Source organism: Filicampus tigris, chromosome 3 (genome assembly GCF_054856515.1).
Source record: "Filicampus tigris isolate MCC_2025a chromosome 3, RoL_Ftig_1.0, whole genome shotgun sequence".
Classification (NCBI taxonomy): Eukaryota; Metazoa; Chordata; class Actinopteri; order Syngnathiformes; family Syngnathidae; genus Filicampus; species Filicampus tigris.
Genome location: NC_141219.1, coordinates 21,127,302 through 21,147,414, shown reverse-complemented (window position 1 = coordinate 21,147,414; position 20,113 = coordinate 21,127,302). Strand labels below are relative to the sequence as shown.

Below are 20,113 nucleotides of genomic sequence, written 5' to 3'. Positions count from 1 at the left end.
ATTGTGCTGCTCTGTGTGCACGCTGGCCACATGGGGGCAGCATGATAGAGACAGGGCTACTTGGAGCCAATCTCAGATCTTCAGTCAGCAGCAGTGATTATTCTTTGCCGAGGCTAAAGAATGTCTGTAAAAGTGATGTCTGTGTTGCTCCACCCTTAGTATTCATATAGCCGTTAAGGGTCAAAACACGGGATTTCCTGTTATGAGTTAACATTAACTGACTGATAAAATTTGGATTTTCCGCGGCCCACCTGATGATATATCACGGCACCCTAGATGGTTAATCACTGAACTACATCCATATGCGATCACCCTCCGCCTCCTACATGCCATAAACTCCTCCTTTTCCTCCTCCTTGTGGGCTGCACAGTCTCCGCCTCAGACATGGGCATCAAATAAGATGGCACCGATTGCAATGGAAAAAGCACTTAAACGTCCTATGGTCTCATCCGAAGTTGGATGTGTGGCACATGGATCCTGCTTGTGGTGTGTGCCTCGCTTGTAAACATTGTGAAGGTAGGTGCATCACTTTCATTCATTCTCTTGGCATCGCTCCGGGCAAAGAGCCTTGCTGGTGTTAAGGAAGCAGGATTAAACAATGCACTGCTTTAATTTACCAGATTTTTTTCTTAAATGGCTGATTAATATTTAATATTTGTGATCATTTACAAATGCAGTTCATGGTGTGTTATCAGTGTTGAGTGTGATTTTTTTTTTTTTTTTTTTTTTTTTTTTTAAGCAAATTTCTATCACTGGTTTACCTTTTTACCTTGTCAGTGGAAAATGTTGCTGAAAATAGCACAAGGTCTCGCACAGAATTTTTATTTCATCAAAACATTCAGTGGGGAAAAAAATACATTCAAACTCAGATGGCGCAAAAATACCAATTATGGAAATAGCAATTCATATTAAAACTTGGGCAACATATCTTGTCATTTTTAGTTTCTAACCGTTTTAACATTTCAACAGATGCTTTCCGCCATTAAAACAAAATATTTAAAAAAAAAGTGTGTAACTGAAAAAAAATGTCTAGGTTGGATCTTGTACTGTTTTTGCCATCTGAGTTTGCATTTAAATTTACCAACAAAACAAAGTTTACCATAAACTTTTGAACTGATATTTCTTACATTTTTACCCATCGAGTATAAATTTTGACATTCCAACTAAAAATTCTCATTAGATTGTGTGCTATCTGAAATAGATTTTTTTTCTCATGGCATTGTTCCATCTGGGTTAGAATTTTAATTCAATTTCGGTATGTTCTTTTTTTTATCATATTTTTTTAAAGAAAAATTTCAACACCTTAAATTCAAATTGGGGCACAAAAATACCATAAGATTTATCTGTGCCAAATGAATTTGATTTGTTTTTCCAGATGTATCTTTTTGTAAACAGATTTTTTTTCTATGGTTCTAAAATATCCGCGTTAGATCTTGTGGAGTTGTTGTTTTACCTGTTTTTTTTACATATTTTCTTGGGGGGGAATGGAAAATAAAATTGCAACTGCTACAATTGCATTCAAAATGTAATTGTTAAAAAAACAAAATCAGTGTGAAAGATTGAATGTCTTCTATTCAAACCCAAACTCAGATGACACATGCAGTATATACTCCCGTGATCAACGCTGTACGAATGTATATTTTGTATTCATGGCTCTCTCTTTGTCTTATTGCTGTGCTGAGCACACTCGCCTCACCATAGACGACCTACCAGACTGTGAGATGTGAGCCACCTTTTCCCATTCATGCTACTTGTGGACCTTCTTTCTGCTCATCATGGGATGTGGCGCCTCGGTTGCCATAGAGACGCAAGTCCCAAGGGTAACAGGTAGTTAGGTGTTGCTGTGACATGAACTTTGCACTCAGGTTGTGAAACCTGATCTCCTTTGGGATTGGTTTATTGAAAAAAAAATCTAATTCAAGATGCCTTATCATCTTTGTTGGATGGCTCAGCATAAACAACAGATGTTGCATTGCTAATCAGTGGAAGAATTTTCAATTCACTCAGAAACTGAAAGGAAAGTTGAGGATGAATAGACTACTCACAAATAGAGGTAATGGGTTTTTTAGTTAAATTTGAGTGACCCTAAAATTTACAGGTGATATTCAATTGACCTTACTTTCTTTAAACTTTTGAATCCAACTGTTGAATGTTTTAGTACCTTTTGCACAGCTTGCTTTTTTTCTAACAGGATGTGATCCATGAATTGAGCAACACATTTCCAAGGACGTCCACTTCCATGCCTTTCTCTGACTCTCTGTACCTCTGTTGTAACCTGCTGATGACACTCCAGGTGCTATTGATAAATTGTTAGGTGTCACCTTAACCTCACGATATCAAAATTTGGCCAGCACGATGAATATGAATACGTTTAAATACTAATCTAACTGAACCAGGAAAAGCACTGGTCCATTCATGGATCAAACACCAGGTAGTGAATATTTCCATTGAGCTCCTTGTTAGAGAAGAGCAAATGGCGGTGTTTGTTAACACAGACTACTATTGTACATTTGTGACAGATGCTTCTGATCTCTAGGGTCTCCTCTTCTGTCGCGTATCTTGAAGGCTGTGTAATTTGCGGAGCTTTTCCAGTCCCGCTGTTTCTTCTGCTCTCCCTGGTGCCTTGTTAACACTCCCCCTTTGGTTGTCGCTGTGTGTTTACGTTGCTTTGCAAATCATTTTCATTTAATACGTTCCAATGCTGACTTCTATTTTTCTTTACACAGATGAAGCAAAGACACCCAGTCCAGCACTAAGTAAGAGCAATTTATTTCTTAAAACCTGTCTATGTGTTCATTACCCTACGCTAGTCTAAGTGGATAAACACGAATGCGGCAGGTACAACAATTTACTACTTACTGATAACTATGGAAACCCGTTTCAGCATTTATTCGATATCTTTGATATCCATCTTAAGGTCCAGGTACTAGTACACTCTTTGTCCTCACTAATTATACAACTCGGCACACTGGTAAACCTCTAGTTAACTGTTAAGCAGCCAACAACTTTCAATGAATATTCATCTTCCATTGAATATTCAATGAATATCTGGGGGTATCAATACTATGACTACTTATTGCTGACAAACAAAATATTTTTAATCTCTGTAACTTTTAGATGTTAAGATACACCAATCTTCTGCATGATTGCACGTTTGTAATCATTGTTGAATTTTCTTTCCAACAATACACGCTGTTAAGATTGGCCCTGCAGTTCCTGAGATACAAGAGTTCCAAGGAAGGCGGCCACACCCCATTTTGCAGAAAATGTCAGCATTTGGCAAGCCGTAGCTCCCAAAATCCTGCTCCGATTGACCTAAAATTTGAGATTTAGTGTTGTGCCATCACCACCAACAAGCACACCGAGTTTCAATAAAATCCAAAAATGTTTTCCTAAACCCACTGGTGATTTGGCAAGGAACGACCCCACTAGTGAAGCAAAAGATGTTAATTAGAAGAATTTTGTCACTGCTAGTATGTTGAAATTGTCCTACTAGTGGTGGCAGTACTAGAATAAGCACCCTACCACCATTTGAGGATTGAATCAATATCCTCGATATTCAGCTTTAGGACCATGTACTAGTACATTTGTTCTCCTCACCATTAATACAAGTCAGCGCACTAGTAGAACAACTATAGCACACTAGCAGAATGATTCTTACCCAGAAATATTTTTTCCTACTCCTGCCTGTCACTACTATATGACATTTCTGCATACTAGTAGTACAGTGTTGGCATACTAGTAGCACAACTGCATGTTGCTACATGTTGTGTCTCCCATGTAGCTATGAAGGCAGCTGTGTTGATCCAGCGCTGGTACCGCCGCTACATGGCCCGTCTGGAGATGAGGCGAAGGTACACATGGAACATCTTCCAATCCATCGAATACGCCGGTGAACAGGATCAGCTCCAGGCGAGTCTCCAGGACAGGAAGTACTATGAGAAGTCTCTAAGATGCCCTATAAACCTCACCCTGCTGCTAGCTTTTTGTTTGATGGTGTTTTCCTCAGCTGTCGGGTTTCTTCAGCTTCATGCTCGACAACTACACTCAGCTGAATGGAAACGGCCCAGGTAAAACTACAAGACACTGCATAAACTACTCAACATTCTAAATTGAATCAATCAATTGAAGTTGGATTCGTTTGGCCAGATTATTTGTATGTGATGCTTGGTACAGTGAACAACTCAATGCACTTCACAATAAGCTGAAATTTGGCAGATAATGAAGAATTCTTCAAAATAAACCACTTCAAGTTGTTTGATGCCACTCCCACTTGAAGTTCACTATCAAACTACACCTTAATCAGAGAAAATTACATGTTGTCTATTGAAAACAACCTAACAACTTTGCCACAGAAATGCCCCGCTAACTTTATTACCACATAATGAGAAACGCCATAGAGGAGCTAAGGACTAGCGTCGATAGTTGCTGTTTTTGAAAGATCCTTTAAAAGGGAAGTCAACCCCCAAAAATAATTGCAATAATATGGTCTATGTGTCTTCACTAGGCTAAACATAGCATTCTGATTAATATTGCGTTTGTGGAAGTTGAGTTAAGCAGCAAAATTCACCCGTTTGTAGCCATCTCAGGGGGCAGCCATTTTGTCACTTCTGCTGACTGAAAATGACATCATAGTTGCTCAGGGCTCGGCATCAAAAAACAGGTGAGGCGTGATTGGTCGTTACCTGATCCCTGAGCAACTGTGGTGTCATTTTCAGTCGACAGCAAGTGCAGGCAAAATGGCTGATTTTACTCTGTAACTCATATTACACAAATGCAATATTATTCAGAATGCCATGTTTCGACTTTAAAGCAATGGATGTTAGTACACAAACAGTGGAGCAACATCTGTTGACAAACCATATCATAATATTTGTAGTGCAGTATATTCTTTGTCGTCTGTAAACAATGAATAATATTATTTAAGATTACCGAGTCACTGAGAGCAGTGCTGACTCTTCTTTTTGTCTGCATGACAGTATTATGCTGCTCCTAGTGACTAAGGTGGGCACACCAGAAGGAGCAGCACAATGAATTGAAGCATTAAATCATGATGTGCAAACCGTTTAATTCTATGTTTTTATAGAATATTATGTTGTATTATAAATGTGAGTGTTTTTTGGGGGGAGGCTGGAACAGATTAATGGCACCTCCATTTTAATGGCATAGTTTGATTTCAGACAGAAGTGTTATGAGTGCGGTCATGGAATTAATTAAATTTGTATCTCAAGACACCGCTATACAATGTTTATAGCTCAGTTTTATGTGTCAGTTTTATAGTAAACTTCAACTCGGAGTGACAAATAAACAGCTTGAAGCAGGCACACTATGGCATCTTATTTCATAAATGTGTTCAAAGTGCGCGGTAGGGTTATAACTGTTTTGAAAAATAAAATAAAATGCTTATATGGTTTCAGTACATCAATCATTTTCACCCTGTGATTAACAGGGGTACACTATAGCCCTGTGTTCTACTGCTTAAAAAATATGAAACGGACATTACTGTACATTACATATAAGTATGCAATAAGGATGTGAGCAATTCAAATGTTTAAATCACATCATGTTTATACATGTTTGTATTCAGCCTTCAGTCAATCAAATGAAACAGCACTTTCATTAGCGATGCTCTTTTATTTGGATGTGAAAGCCCCTTTGCGTTGCCTAGCAACTAATGTGAACGTGGCGTGTACGCTGAGGCAGCTGTGGCTTAAGAGTGCACTGACCCACTCATTCAGCTAAAAAGCCTTATGCACCATTGTAAAGCTAATCCTCATCATCTAGATGGTCTTCTTTTGAGTCAAATGAAGTGATGGAAAAAGGCCAGACCCTTGTTGCCATTTATGGCACATCTGTGTGTGGCACAACAGAGGACATTTATTTCACCCTTGCAGGCAAATACACAAAATAGTCACGAAGGGGAATCAAGCCTGTTTAGAGATGACTGTTTTATAATTCTCATATTATATACAAGGTGTCCCCGAAAAGTTGACATCATTTCGTAGTCTAATAACATGGCCAATTCTCATTGAGATGATCGCAATTATTAATAAAATGTCTAAACTAAAGATTAGAGGAGATATATTGGGCAGGGCCTGGATTTCCAATTGATAGCTGTTTGAATTTTTTGTTGGAATTTGGATAAATACATCTTTTATTTCTCAACATGAGGCCTATTTGATTTGGTTTGCTGTGGCCTGTGATTCTCCAGTAGGGGACATGAAAGAATTAATTTGATGTTCAAACTGTGCCTAATGGTACAGTGGCTTAAACATTGTTAAACCAGTGCAGTGCATTTTTTCAAAGTACAGTAAAGTTGGATTTAACTTTTAAGCACAATACATTTGCATTTAATCGAAAATACTTTTTAAGAAAGTGTTAGTTTTCAAACATTTTTATAGGTACAATTTTTATTTGACTTTTATGTGGAATATATTTCAATTTTATCATTATGTAAGTATTCATCTTATTTTCCTATTATTAGGCCAACTTGATGTACAAACTGTGAATGTTAGAGTGGTTTACAGTCGTTTTGGGTACACACTAGCTACTGTATTTTAATTTGGGACATTTTGGTGATACGTGAAGTGCTAAGTATCTTTTGAGGTTCAAGAATCACTGGCCTGGGAATGTAGCCTGGATGAAAGCCAGCAATAAACCAAACCCTGCTGGGTGAAACTGCAGATTAAAATCTAAACCAGAAATCATGTAACAGCATTACAGATTTAATCTATTTCCTAAAAGATTTCTACCTCATCCAGTTTTAAAGACACAATTCGGGATTTCTATGTGTGTTTCTTTTAACAGTCAACAAAACTTGTCCAAATGGATTACATGAAGGCTTTTGCTGTTTTAATCAACATAACTATGCAGTGCACCCGATTATGCTTTCTGTTCCCACTACTTCCCTTGCTGTGGTCACTAGATCTGATTTCCCATCTTCTGGAGCCCGTGATTGACCCCTGGTTAGATCGAGAGGCCTGCTATGACTCCATCCACGTTCCAGAGTCGTACGTCGGACCGCGACTGTCGTTTCCCCTCTCCGTGTCGGACACAAACGCTCTTCTCAGTGCCTTTAAAGAGCAGCAGGTACATTGTGACTGCTTTCATTACTTGTCACATATATGCAAAGCTGTTTCATATCCTTAATGTCCATTTAAGTAAATGGTAAATGGGCTGGCACTTGTATAGCGCTTTTCTACCTTTGGTACGCTTCACCCTGTACCTCATCTACCTACTGATGACGCAGCATCAGAAGCAACTGGGGGTTCAGTATCTTGCTCAGGGCTACTTCGACATGGTTACAATGGCCGGGAATTGATCCCACAACCTCTGGGTTGCGAAACGACCACTCTACCACTAAGCCATGTCGCCCCATTTAAGGTTCATGTTCTAGAACTGTATGCTTTTTGTCCTCATTTTCCATGAAGCTATTTGCATTGTTTGTGATTAGTTATAAAAAAAATTTTTTTAAAAGTGCCATAGTCATTCAACTAGTGAGCTGAATTGTATTACTGGTGAGGGCAGAGCGTGTGCATGACAGTATTACTTGTTACTCATGAGACAAAACTACTAGTTTTATAGCAGCATTTTGGTGCTACTAGCATAAGACTATTAGTGTGTGACATATACAATACCTACTTGCATAGCAGGGTTACTAGTGCAGTACGGTGGTTTACTAGTAAGGTTTAATTGTGTACTAGTCGGCCAAAAGTGGCACTCGTAATGGGAACAAAACATTACTAGTACAGGTGCTCTGCTAGTGCGCTGAATAGTCTTACTTGTAAGGACAAAGAGGGTACTAGTACATAGACCTGAAGCTGAATATCAAGGATATCAAATGTCACAGAGACGTGTTGATCCAGCTCATATACTGGATCATAATGGAATGTCACAAATAGCACTAGTAGTGGAAAAACATTACTAGTATGAAACAGTCGTTCTACCAGTGCGCCCTGTTAATCTTATCTTCCTCTGTGCAGACACTCCACGCCAGATACGTGCTGCAGCTACTCTATGAGACCAAGAAGCTCCTCAAACAGATGCCCAACATCATCCACCTGTCCACATCCTACACAAAGGAGATCACTGTATGTGGTAGGTGGATTTTGTCCGCATACAACGGTAACCTGCCTATTATTTAAAAGATGGTTGATGCCTGCTGAAGGGTTTACAATACAAATATGTCTTCATCACAGAGACCAAGAAAGGACATGTTGTTAATTTGTATATTGATCAAGCACTTGAGTCCCCCTCAATGCATGCCTGTCCCTGCTGACTCACATCTTATTATTAGCAGAGGTGGGCATTCCCTCTGACCGACAGACTGGTCCATCAGTCCGTCACTGACGGACGCCCGTTACATTATTGATGGACGCCCACTGTTCTCTTCTGCGATACAATGGAGCCATCTTTATTAACTGCCTGCACAACACTGGAGCCCTTTTTTTGTGTTATAATGCAATCTTAAATATTCCCATGATGTCCCCTGGCTGGCTCCGTAGTCTGGTGACCGACTGTGGTTGTGTTGGTAGCTATCTTGGGTGACCCTTAATCAGTTGTAAACAATTAGATACATTCAAGGTATACGATACTAGCCGGTAAATGGATGTCAATAGGAAATTAGCCAGCTAATGAAATTTGCATGATGTTTATGAATTATGAAACCTCTACCACAGTGTCATGCACAGACACTTTTTTTTTTCCGGGGGGGTGCGGAACTGATGGAATGGATGGGCGGCAGTGCTTTAAAAGGACGAGGTCGGACGGGGTCGGCGGACGATTATTTTTATGAATGAGGACGGAGGGATGATGGAGAAAGGGTGTCCAGGTCACGGACAGAGGACGGCCTGGCAAAATAGGGTAAAGTGCCAATCTCTGATATACAGGGGACAGGTACCACTTTCCCATGTCATAATAATTTCCATTTTGGGTTCTTTGGTCATCAGTACACTTTTCTCCTTTTTGTCATCACTGGCATATTTCTGGGTGGCATCACCAGAAAAAAACATCACTGAGGTTTTATCCCACTTGGAAGCATCTGGAAAATCTGTGTTGAACTCCAAATTTTCAGATTTTGGGGTCATTCCACTTCGGACACACCCTTTAACTGTCATCTTCATGCATTTACTCTATTATGTCTAGGTGATCTTCATGGGCGACTTGATGACTTGCTTCTAATTTTTTATAAGGTAATGGCATTGTGATTTTGGTTTTACGACAAGCACGCTTTATGAGGACGAAAGTTTTGGTTCGAACAAAAACTGTTGTGACCCCGGGGCCTGCGTTTTCCTGTTGTTGCTAAATCGGGAGCCACTTGAATAGAAAATATGAATAATACAGAAAGTGGAGAAAATTAGCTTTTGAAAACATATACAAATACATTTCATATATAGTATATGCCGCTGTGTGCAGCCACACATCGCACCTACCTGAACCTGCCACTGACTACGCGTGCTAACATGCAAGCATTGTCGACTGAAAATGACATCACAATTGCTCACAACGCCCAATCACGGCTGACCTGTGTTGTGATGTCATTTTCAGTCGACAGAAGACAAAATGGCCACCCCCAGAGATGGCTAAAAACGAGTGCATTTTGCTGCTTAACTTATATTCCAAAAACGCAAAATTAATTAGAATGCCTCGTTTCAACTAGTGGGCCTGCTGGGAACTTGAAAAAAATATGCTCGGGTTGACTTCCGATTTAAGAAAGTGTCGACAAACATGACAACTGCATGTACAAGAATGAATGTAGTCAAATTAATTTTGTGTCACAATTGCAAAAAATGTAATTTACATCCACGCACTGATCTGTTGTTTTCAGGAAATTGCTACATCATTAGTTTAGTCGTTTGTAACTTCCAAATTTACTTACGTTGGACACCTAGTCAACCGAGGATGATCTGTAATTTTTGACTAGCCATCCACAACCGACCCGTTGAGAACTGCTGCACTCCCATGGTTGATTTGACTTTATATTGATCAGAACGGCCTCCCTTCTGCTGAGACGCCATACGTGTTTAACGGAGACTTTGTGGACCGGGGGAAAAAGTCCATCGAGGTGGTCATCCTCCTATTTGCTTACCTTCTACTTTACCCCGACTACATGCATCTGAACCGAGGAAACCACGAGGACCACATCATGAACCTCAGGTAAACAGGAAGCAGAGTATAAACACAGGAAATAAAGCATGTTTAAAGGCTAATACACAAAACATGCATCAAACTGCAGACTTAGAATGAAAATATTATCTGTTTTTTCCTTCCAGATATGGGTTTACAAAAGAGGTCATGCAGAAGTACAAGGTATGGTTTAGCAGTGAAATAATGATTCCTCGATGCACCCACTTTTGGATGTAACATGTTATACGTTTCCGTTACAGGCTAACGGGTGTGAGATCCTGCAGCTTTTTCAGGACGTCTTCAGTTTTCTGCCCGTTGCCACAGTGATAGACGGGAAGGTCCTAATTGTTCATGGGGGCATATCAGACCAAACTGACCTTGACTTCCTCAGTGTCATTGACCGGCACAAGGTCAGGCAGGGAGGCAAATATCTGCCTTTCTTTTATAGATCAGTCACTAGTAGGCAGAAAAACTCCTTCGCGACTTATTTTAATCAAGAAAGAGTCAAAATGCCTGGACCGATATAGACCTATGACAGCATGACTTGTATATCTTAGAAGTGCTCAAACTGTGGAGAATACGTTTTTTTTCTGATATTGAATAACATATGGATCAATTCAGAATTAGAGGATATATTAAAGCCAAATAATCCATGCACAGAATACAGAAACATGCACCTGTATATTTGATAGACGTCCTGAAACAGAATGTAACTGTAGCTGAACTGTAGGCATATTTTAAACAGTAGTAACTGTGAAGTTTTTTTTTTCTCCACATACTGTACACGCAACCCTGTTGCTAAAACCTTGTTAGCAAAGTAGAGGAAGAGGGAAAAAAAAGGGAGTTACATGGTTCAGCAGAAATTACATTAATATTATTATGCACTAACCATGGGTAGGCCCAAAATAAGTCCTATTTTTCACTTTTTTGTCAGATTGTTTTGGTTTTTTTTGCTTGTTTTCAGCCGTAATGGAGTGTACCGTTGAAACAAAGCAACTCTGTTACAAATATCATCATATACCATCAAAAATTTGTCTTGACTATATAGCTAGGATTGCCCACCCACGGACACACTCTGCCGACCTAAAGAAAACTGGATGTAGTTCTGATGAATGGGAAATAAAAAATCAAAATCAAATCAACTTTTACTTATTTAGCCCAAATCAAAACAGCAATTCATTTAAGGTGCAGTAGTCCTACGCTGACCCACTTGAGCATTGTAGCACTTTTTTGCTCCCCCCTCCCCCCCAAGTAAGACTGATGCCCACCCACACCTGGCATCCTGGTAACGCCACTGGTCCAAAGCGTACCCCTCCTCTCAAACAAATGCAGTTAAAATCAATATTTGATAAATGTGAATCACAATGTGATTCCTCTCTCTGAAACGTGCTATACTGTATAAATGAAACTGACTCGGGTATTCTTGCCCAACATTATTTACCAGGTTAAATCTGCACTGAGGCTTCCCAGACACAGTTTGGATCAGTTGGACATTGGTCAGTCCAACAAACAGATTAAAAGACTGAGATCCACAGACACTTCTCGCAGTCACTCAAAAAACCAAAGAACCCCAAACATCAGGTCAGAGCTCAACAAGAAAGGGGTGACAATCAAACAATCATCAGTCCTCTCATGTTAAGGCCCTTAATTTTTGTGTTTCGCTTTAGAAGGAGGTGCTCCAGACTGAGGCAGCAAGACAGCTTTGCCTCCACCTCTTCCTCCTCTTCCTCATCCTCGTCATCATCTTCCTCACTCTGCTCTCCACACACTCCCTCATGCTTTTCACCTCATCCGTGCCAGTCGTCTCCCAATGTGCCGTACAACATAAACATCCTCCAAGTGCCTTTTCTGGATTCTGCAACCTCCATCCCGCCTCCTTTGCCTCCACAAAATGAGCGGGAATGGAAACAGGTGACAGTACAGTGTTCGCACACATATTCACAATTTGCTAATTCAGCTATTCGTTTTTGTGCTATTCGTTTTTTTGTTGTTTTTTTTAAACTTCTGAACTCGATTTTTTTTTGCTTTCTGTTGAAAGCCAAAACTTGGCTTGCTTTGGCACCATCTTGTGGCATCTTGGTGCCAACTAACTATGTTGAAGTGGGCAGAGAAGCTTCATATGGGCCATTGCGCTAGCTAATAGAAAAGTAGTTCTTTGCCACCATCTTGTGGCGTCAAGGCAATTATAAGCCTTTAAAGATGCGGTGGCATCTTGGCGCAGGAGAACTCCAGTCAAGTGAATTGAGGAGCTTCATTGAGACAAAAGCCATGCTTTATTGCCATCATTTGGCCAATGGTAGTGTGTTGCTGCCACTTTGTGGCATCTTTGTGCCAAGGAACTATGTTGAAGTAAGTTGAGGTGCTTCATTTAGACGAGAGTAATGCTTTGCCAGCGTCCTGCAGGCGCTATGGTGATTATAAACCCATTACAGTTGTCCTTTTTTTTTGTTTTGTTTTTAATTCGCTAGTCACGGCAGAACACTCCACATTGTAGCTGAGCTACTCTTTCCTGTAGATTGTGGATATACTGTGGAGTGACCCCAAAACCCAAGAAGGCTGTAGCCCAAACACATTCAGAGGTGGCGGCTGCTACTTTGGTCCCGACGTCACGCGGAGGCTGCTGCTCCAGCATGGCCTGCAGCTGATCATCAGATCCCACGAGTGTAAACAGGAAGGCTATGAGCTATGTCACAGCGGCCAGGTAGCTCAAGTACGCTTATTCATTTCCCCATTCACAATATTTGAAATAAATGATGTTTGTTGTGGTTCTACAGGTGATCACAATTTTCTCTGCATCCAACTATTATGAGGAGGGAAGCAACCGAGGGGCCTACATCAAATTGGGGAGGGATCTGATTCCGCGTTTCTACCAGTACCAAGTCAGCCGCTCAACACGCAAACTGACATTGATTCAAAGGTACACCAGGTGTCTGTGTGTATTAAATTAGGCCTATGATCACAACATAGGGAAACAGCCTCTTCTAGTCCAGAGTCAGCAGTTCTGACTTTCCTCCAAACCTATGCATTGAGTCAAATGACAATTTAGCCACGCAGCTTCGAATGAACAATTTTACTACCAAGATTATTCCAAAATCGCATTACCCTGCTAATTCATTCGGTACCAGACTATCTCAGACGCTCTATGAATGACAGAAATATGTCATTGGGATATAATGAGCTAATGAAAAAAATACTTCCTTGCAACTGTTGAACAATACACTAAAGATGTACGACAAACATGGCTTTGCAAAGTGCGAAAATTATTTAGGATTTCTCCAATGAACCGCCGAGCAAGTGTCAAATAAAGCTACGTTAAAGTCTGTCTTTGCGACAGTGACTCTCCTCTGAGTTTGGCTGCAAAGTGAACAGAGGTCAACGATTTAAATCCACATGATTATAGTATCCAGCAGAAAGGTAAAATTACTGTTAAAGAGGAAAATGCACAGCTCGTTCGCCATCACACGCCAATGTCCAAGTGCTCCGGCAGCTGCCTGAAGCCGCTTAATTACCCCGAGGCGCAGCCACGACCAACCGCAGACGCAGCCTCGGCTAGGGATGGGTAATACTGGAAGAAATATATCACAATACTGATCCAATATCAATACAGGAAGTGATTTTTGTTTTTTTTTTGCACAAAGCGACAAGCAAAACCACACCAGTGGGAGCGCACACATCATCAGATGAATCAAACTATTTTGTTATCACTTCCATCATGTCATCTTGTCAACAGCGGCGTGCACTCCATGCAGTGCCTATGAGACGTGGGCCTTCACCCTGATCGTTCTTCATCCAATCATATGCGTTTACAAAGTTCTGGTGGGCGGGACCAGAGCCAGCAGTCTGTTTCTGCTAAGGCAGAAAGCCTTTTGCCCTTGCTAACACAGCGAAAATTCTGATTGGATGACAATACAACATTCTAAATTATAGATTAATTAATATATTATATATACATGAATTAATTGCAAATGTTGATACTTTATCTTGATGATCGATACTTAAAACTGAGCATTCTGGATCGGAATATCAATATTTTGGTATCGATCCGACCATCCCTAGCCTCGGCTATGATGACTCTCAAGCTTCAATTGGAATAGAATGTCACGTTCTATGCATGTATTAGTCTCAATCTTACCTTTAAAAAAAACTTTTCATTTCTGAACATTGGTAGGACTTTTTTTTTTTTTAGAGAAATCTCTCCCCAAGTTTCGGACTACATCAATTCTAGCGACTGTGATACTGTCTTCTTCTCTTGTGGTTAACACTGTCTTTCTTCATCTCAACAAGAAGGTAATTTCCCTTGAGGACAACCAGGTCCAAATTCAGGACAGGGAGGACCAGCGGTTCGAAAGAAAAGTGAAAGAAGCCATGTCCTGACATTTCCCCCCGAAGATTGTTCCCTTCCAGTGGCCACTAAGAAGCTATTGTATATTGCCACCAGGCAGGTGAATGACCGGTTGCTATGCCAGACGGTCATTCACCAGCCACACCACAACAACAAAAACAACTCTATTGTGACCACCCCCATGGAAAACACCCACCAGAGTTGCTTCAATTCAATCTTGGCAAATGACCAGAATGACTGAAAATCTGTACAAACATTCCATACAGGAGGTTAATAGGAACAATATTAATCACAGTCTAGCACAGAGCTCTACCAAGAGCACTACCAAGAGCGTCAACATGTCCATATTTTCTGTAAATTGAGTCATTACTTGAGTTCATGGCCCACCGGCCGACGATATGACATTTTGCAGTCACGACAACATGTTGTCTATGGAAAAAATTCCTCACTCTGATCTAGATTTTTGACTGTGTTCGCAGAGTGAGAGCGGCTGAGGGCTCAGCTCTCAGGGCCCTAAAAGAAAAAGTGTTTGCCCATCGTTCTGACCTCATTGCAGGCTTCCAGAAGTATGACCAGAATAATACTGGTGAGCATCAAGCGCTCTTGTCCCTTGTGCTTCTACGCATGCATTCAAAGTTTTTAAAACGGCACCAATAATCTCTAGGTTGCGTAACGGTCAGTGAATGGGCTCAGGTGTTGGGTTCCGTCCTGAGGCTGGACCTGCCGTGGCGGACCCTCTGTCCTCATTTAGCTCACTCGGCACCAGACGGCAGTGTGGACTATCAGTCCTGCTTTCGGGATATGGGAACAGGGATACAGCTGCCTCAGGTTTGAGACCATACAAACTCGATTTTCCACAACGTTCAGTAGAACGGGAAATCCATTACAAACTATCCATCCATTCATTCATCAATTTTCTAAACTTTTAGAGAGAGAAATGTTGGATTTTTTTTTTTACATACATCTGTAAAAGCTGTTTTTTTTAAAAAAAAATCTCTGCTGCTAATACATGAACATATCTACTGAAATGTTTACTTTTTACTCCCTCCCCTCTTTTAGGTCACACCAAATCTGGCAGAAACTCTATTTCGATACAGGACAGACATTGAGATCATATTCAACATTATAGACAAAGACCATTCGGGTAAAGAAGCACTGCACTTTGTTTTAAAGAGGTTTTTTTTCTTGGAATTGGTGAAGATCTGTGTTGTTATATTCAGGTCTTATTTCGATCGAAGAGTTCCGTCATATGTGGCGTCTCTTCAGCGCTCACCTGGGGGTGGACATCGCCACCGGAGCCATTGACGACCTGGCTCGAAGCATCGACTTCAACAAGGACGGCAGTATAGACTTCACAGAATTCCTGGAGGCCTTTAGAGTTGTGCACAAACTGGACAATAAGGATCAGCTACTCAAGACAAGTGGAGAGTAGGCGGCAGACTTTTACCTGGAAATGAATTCTGGATTCTGTTGTGATTCTGCAGTGTTTACTGTTTTTATTAATGCTGCAATGTAAATGTGCACTACTTTCAGGATGAACCTAAAATGCAGTACAGTACCAACAAGAATTTTGCCGTTCAGCTACTTGAAGTAGTGAAACATTGAATAGTTGGACATTCAAGAGCATTTAAAAGTTTAGAGAAGATCAAATGAAGCTCACCTGTAAAGAAGATTACAGTTCATTTGGGTTAATCCTGAAATTTCACCTAAATATTTGTGAGTCGTTTATACTACAGTTTAGGAATGGGGAGGTGGTCTATAGCCCATGTAAAGAGGTTGGGAGCAACACAATGTTGGCGATCCTGACATTCCCTGAAACTGTGGGTCAACATGTACCCATACATTCCCTCACTTCTATCTGTTGGTTTACAAATGTAGTTATAATCCATCATACTCTCGTGTCGTCGTGTACTTGATCATTTTCAAACAGCATTCAATTGGGCACCATGCATACACATTTGTTCAAATGCCTGTTTACAATAAAAGTACCGGTCGTTTCAATTGTGTGATGACGGCGGACACAGGGATTAGGATAATCATTACACATTACTCTCATTGATACAAAAGACAACATTTCACATACATCTCCAGATTACCCAGAGGGAACATGCAAACTCCACAATGAAAAGGCCGGGACTCAACCCAGAACCTCCAAACTGTCAGACAGACACAAGCACCACTTGTCGACCGTGAGGTAGATGCACTAAGCGCATGCTCCACTGGGCCGCCTTTGTAAACAGCCACTTACATTTATACATAATACAGTGAGTGCACCCCTCACATTTCTGCAGATATTTCATTCGATCTTTCCATGGGACGACACTGAAGAAATAACACAATGAAACGTAGTCAGTGTACAGCTTATATAACTGTGAATGTATTTTTTCCCCCAAATAATAGCTAAACTCCTGGCAACGAAAGTGAGTACACCCCTAAGTGAAAATGCCCAAAGTGTCAATATTTTGTGTGGCCACCATTATTTTCCAGCACTGCCTTAACACTCTTGGGCATGGAGCTCACCAGAGCTTCACAGGTTGTCACTGGAATCTTTCTTCCAATCCTCCATGACGGCATCACAGAGCTGGTGGATATTCAAGACCTTACATTCTTCCTCCTTCCATTTCAGGACGCCCCACAGATGGTCACTTGGGTTTAGGCATGGAGACATATTTGGCCAGTCCATAAGGTTAGGGTTAGGGTTAGGGTTAGGGTTAGCAAACCTCCTTCCGGGACGTTAGCCATGCAGACCAATTTGATGCAGTGTGGTTTGATCACTGACAAGCTGACCCGCGACCCTTTCAACATTTGCAGCAATGCCGGCAGTACTCATTGTATCTATTTTCCAAAGACGTGCTCAGAATCACGACTAAAATTCTTTGGCCATAGCAAGGCCTGTTGTGAGCGGAGCCTGTCCTGTTAGACCACTGGATGATCTTGGCCACTGTGCTGCAGCCAAGTTTCAGGCTGTTGGCAATCTTTTTATAGCACAGGCCCTCTTTAGGCACAAACGTTATTTTTTATTCAGATCTTCAGAGAGTTCTTTGCCATGAGGCGCCAACTTTCAGTGACCAGTGTGAGAGTTATTAAAACACCTGCTCTCTACTCACACCTGAGACCTTGTAACTTTAACGAGTCACATGACACTGGGGAGGGAAAATGACTGTGCTCAATTTAGACATTTTCCCTTCGGGGTGTACTCACTTTTGTTGCCAGGGGTTTAGCTACGAATGGCTGTATTTTGAGTTAAAATATACTCGTATACAAGCTGCACTCTGACAAAGTTTCATTTCTTCAGTGTTGTCCCATTAAAAAGTATAATTACATATCTGCAGAAATGTAAGGGGTGTTCTAATTTTTGTGAGACTGCAAATCCTGATTAAAAAAATATGTCCACAGTCCATGTTTACAAATGAAATGTGAAGACTATAATGTCAATATTATATCTTCGCAGTAAATATTACTTTACTTCGATTATTATGATCACATGCTTCTTCACAAGTCTTTCAGGAGCACGTAGTGTATGGAAAGACAAATCATCAAGTCGAACGACAGTCTTACAAATAACGTTTGTAATGATGCAAATTTCCCCATTGTGGGACTAATAATGGCTATCTTAATGGAAAGATGTTTAAGCATTTATTCAATATCAAGGAAAACCATCTTAAGGTTATACGAGTAGGCTAAAAGCGGCGTTATTAGTGGGGAAAAAAACATTACTGGTAAGAGAGTAATTCTGTCGTGCGCTGAGTTGAGCGTATCCGTACATGGACCTGAAGGTGGATGTCAAGGGCAACGAATAAATGTGTGATGCAATTAAAAGAATATAAATGATTTACTACTTCACTGCATCAGGCAGCTGGAACTCGGCAGGAAGTCCTGAACATATGTGATCGCCGCTTTCGACAAATAGGTCATGGTGCCATAGCGGCCACTGGGGGCGCTGTCATAGAAAAAGTTGCAGATTCCTGTTGCTGGGTCTTTCTCGAGGAAATAATCACAGGCACTGTGAGATTTCTGGGGATGCAGAGAAAGAAGGACTTAGTGGGCATGTCCTCCAAAAAGGATGCTCTTTCGTATCAGGTCACTGTACCTGGTCGCTGAGGAACAGGTTGTTGGCCATGTGTAAGATGCGCTCCACATGGATGACACCCCCGATGCTGTCAACGTCCACGTCGGCTACCAGGCCCAGAACCGTCAACGTCTCCACCAGCAGCTGTCTGTATTCTGGTTGAGGCACGTGGTTGAGAACTGACTCCACCTGGACTGCAAACTTGATCTCTCCTGCTGTCATCTATATACACAGAAGGCAGGAGAATGCATCCATGCAGATCAGTGTTTCCAGACTGTTAGTGACGTACAAAGACGTCTCACAAAAAATAGGGATATTATGCTTTCATCTGTAATTTCAGGATGAAGATAAGATAACCGAGGCTTGACATGAACTTTTTTCATGTGGCTAGTGGGTTTTCTATGGCGTTAGATTGATGCCACAATTATGTCACTGTAATGTCAAATACTGCGTACAAAAATGTGTTTCGCGTGTATGTAATGTGAACTACCGCGTACGAAAGCATATTTTGTGCGTTTAAAAATGTGTTTCGCGTGTACAAAACCGTCCACACGCATGCACAAGATTGTTTTTTACGCTTGCTTCTTCTCTCTACAACGCGTACAATACGCTGATTCACGCTTGCGATGCAGGCGTTATAATTGTGCCACAATTCTTAGCCAATCAGGAGTCGGACAGTAGGGCTTATTCTGACTGACCTTCAAAATAAAGTTTCTGCATTCAGTAAACTGTATTGGTAGGATTTGGTGGCTTCCTTACCCTAACACGTCACTTTTCTTGTGAACTCTATAGTGCATTTCGGCGACAGACTCTCCGCGCTTCGCTTTTTAGCCTTACACACAATGTTCTACCTGAGTCTCTACCTGCTTGTTTCAGAAAAAAACAACACCTACCTCCCGTGTGGTGGAGGATGGCAACACGTAGCCATCAATGGACAGGCCGTGGCACTTCTGCAGAATCTTCCACACCTTCTGGTAAAAACCCACCGGCACTCGGTTGATAGCTCCATCCAACCGGCGTCTCCTGAGCCACTGGCCTTGCCTCTCCTCCCAGTGCAGCTGCCCATCACCATGCCCAGAGCCCACCGGGGATAGCATCCCGCTGGGCGTGGAAGGACTGCTGCAACGCTGTGGAGAAATATATTTCACTCACTTTCAGCAGAGCGATTCTATGTTTCAACGTTTTACTACTCTGCCCTGAATGCATTTGTTATGAACCATGCACGAGAACAGTGATTCCCAACCAGTGTGCCATGAGAGATCACCAGGCCCAGGGAAATTATCCAATTTCACATAATTGGTCTAAAAATTTGGTATTTACGACACGCAATGTATCTCTCTTCATCCGTCTATACCAGTGATGCAGAATAAGTCAATTATTTTCCGCTAGATGTCTGAAGGTACGTAATTACCTGACTTTTTGGTGACATTTTTGTTTGCTGTTTTTTTTCTGTGAGGTAGTGTAAATTATGGCTCAATGGCGGTTGGGAAACACTGCATAAAAAGAAGTGGAACCTTGCAAGATGACGTCTCGTCATTAGGTACACATATAAAGACTGATTAATGAGATCCAAAGTA

The 20,113-nt window shown here is 41.2% G+C and overlaps 2 protein-coding genes across 14 annotated transcripts in view; one reads left to right on the top strand and one right to left on the bottom strand.

The window, feature by feature from the left end:
* The first annotated feature begins 379 nt into the window (after positions 1–379).
* On the top strand, positions 380–15,943 carry ppef1 (protein phosphatase, EF-hand calcium binding domain 1). Of its 8 annotated transcripts, none has more exons than XM_086025331.1 (19): positions 380–516; positions 1,702–1,827; positions 2,727–2,756; positions 3,785–3,912; positions 4,010–4,070; positions 6,926–7,089; positions 7,983–8,097; positions 9,145–9,191; positions 9,989–10,155; positions 10,272–10,308; positions 10,386–10,535; positions 11,570–11,706; positions 11,793–12,036; positions 12,641–12,826; positions 12,900–13,042; positions 14,947–15,053; positions 15,132–15,295; positions 15,527–15,611; positions 15,688–15,943. In XM_086025331.1, the coding sequence occupies exons 2-19, from the start codon at positions 1,776–1,778 to the stop codon at positions 15,897–15,899; spliced, it is 2,229 nt and encodes a 742-aa protein (XP_085881457.1). In that variant the 5' UTR covers positions 380–516; positions 1,702–1,775; the 3' UTR covers positions 15,900–15,943. The 8 variants fall into 8 exon arrangements, with proteins under 8 accessions (XP_085881457.1, XP_085881455.1, XP_085881454.1 ...); XM_086025332.1 differs by having other exon boundaries at positions 423–516; positions 1,683–1,827; XM_086025329.1 differs by having other exon boundaries at positions 419–1,820; positions 11,796–12,036.
* The window catches only part of LOC147150247 (phosphorylase b kinase regulatory subunit alpha, liver isoform), a 22,890-nt gene continuing 18,698 nt past the window's right edge, over positions 15,922–20,113 (bottom strand). For 5 of the 6 annotated variants that reach the window (XM_086025327.1, XM_086025322.1, XM_086025323.1 and 2 more), the window contains 3 exons: positions 19,430–19,663; positions 18,558–18,758; positions 15,922–18,481 (listed from right to left, as the gene is read on the bottom strand). In XM_086025327.1, coding sequence (XP_085881453.1) covers positions 18,308–18,481; positions 18,558–18,758; positions 19,430–19,663 — 609 coding nt within the window. In that variant the 3' untranslated portion in view covers positions 15,922–18,307. The remainder of the gene's footprint in view (positions 18,482–18,557; positions 18,759–19,429; positions 19,664–20,113) is intronic. The other variant, XM_086025324.1, reaches the window with a different exon arrangement.

Excerpts from the sequence above, each read along its gene's own strand:
- ppef1 (XM_086025328.1), top strand. The coding sequence starts at position 1,745 with ATGCTACTTGTGGACCTTCTTTCTGCTCATCATGGGATGTGGCGCCTC. Across the intron at positions 10,156-10,271 it reads GACCACATCATGAACCTCAG|ATATGGGTTTACAAAAGAGG; the intron begins GTAAACAGGAAG and ends TTTTCCTTCCAG. Across the intron at positions 15,612-15,687 it reads TATAGACAAAGACCATTCGG|GTCTTATTTCGATCGAAGAG; the intron begins GTAAAGAAGCAC and ends TGTTATATTCAG.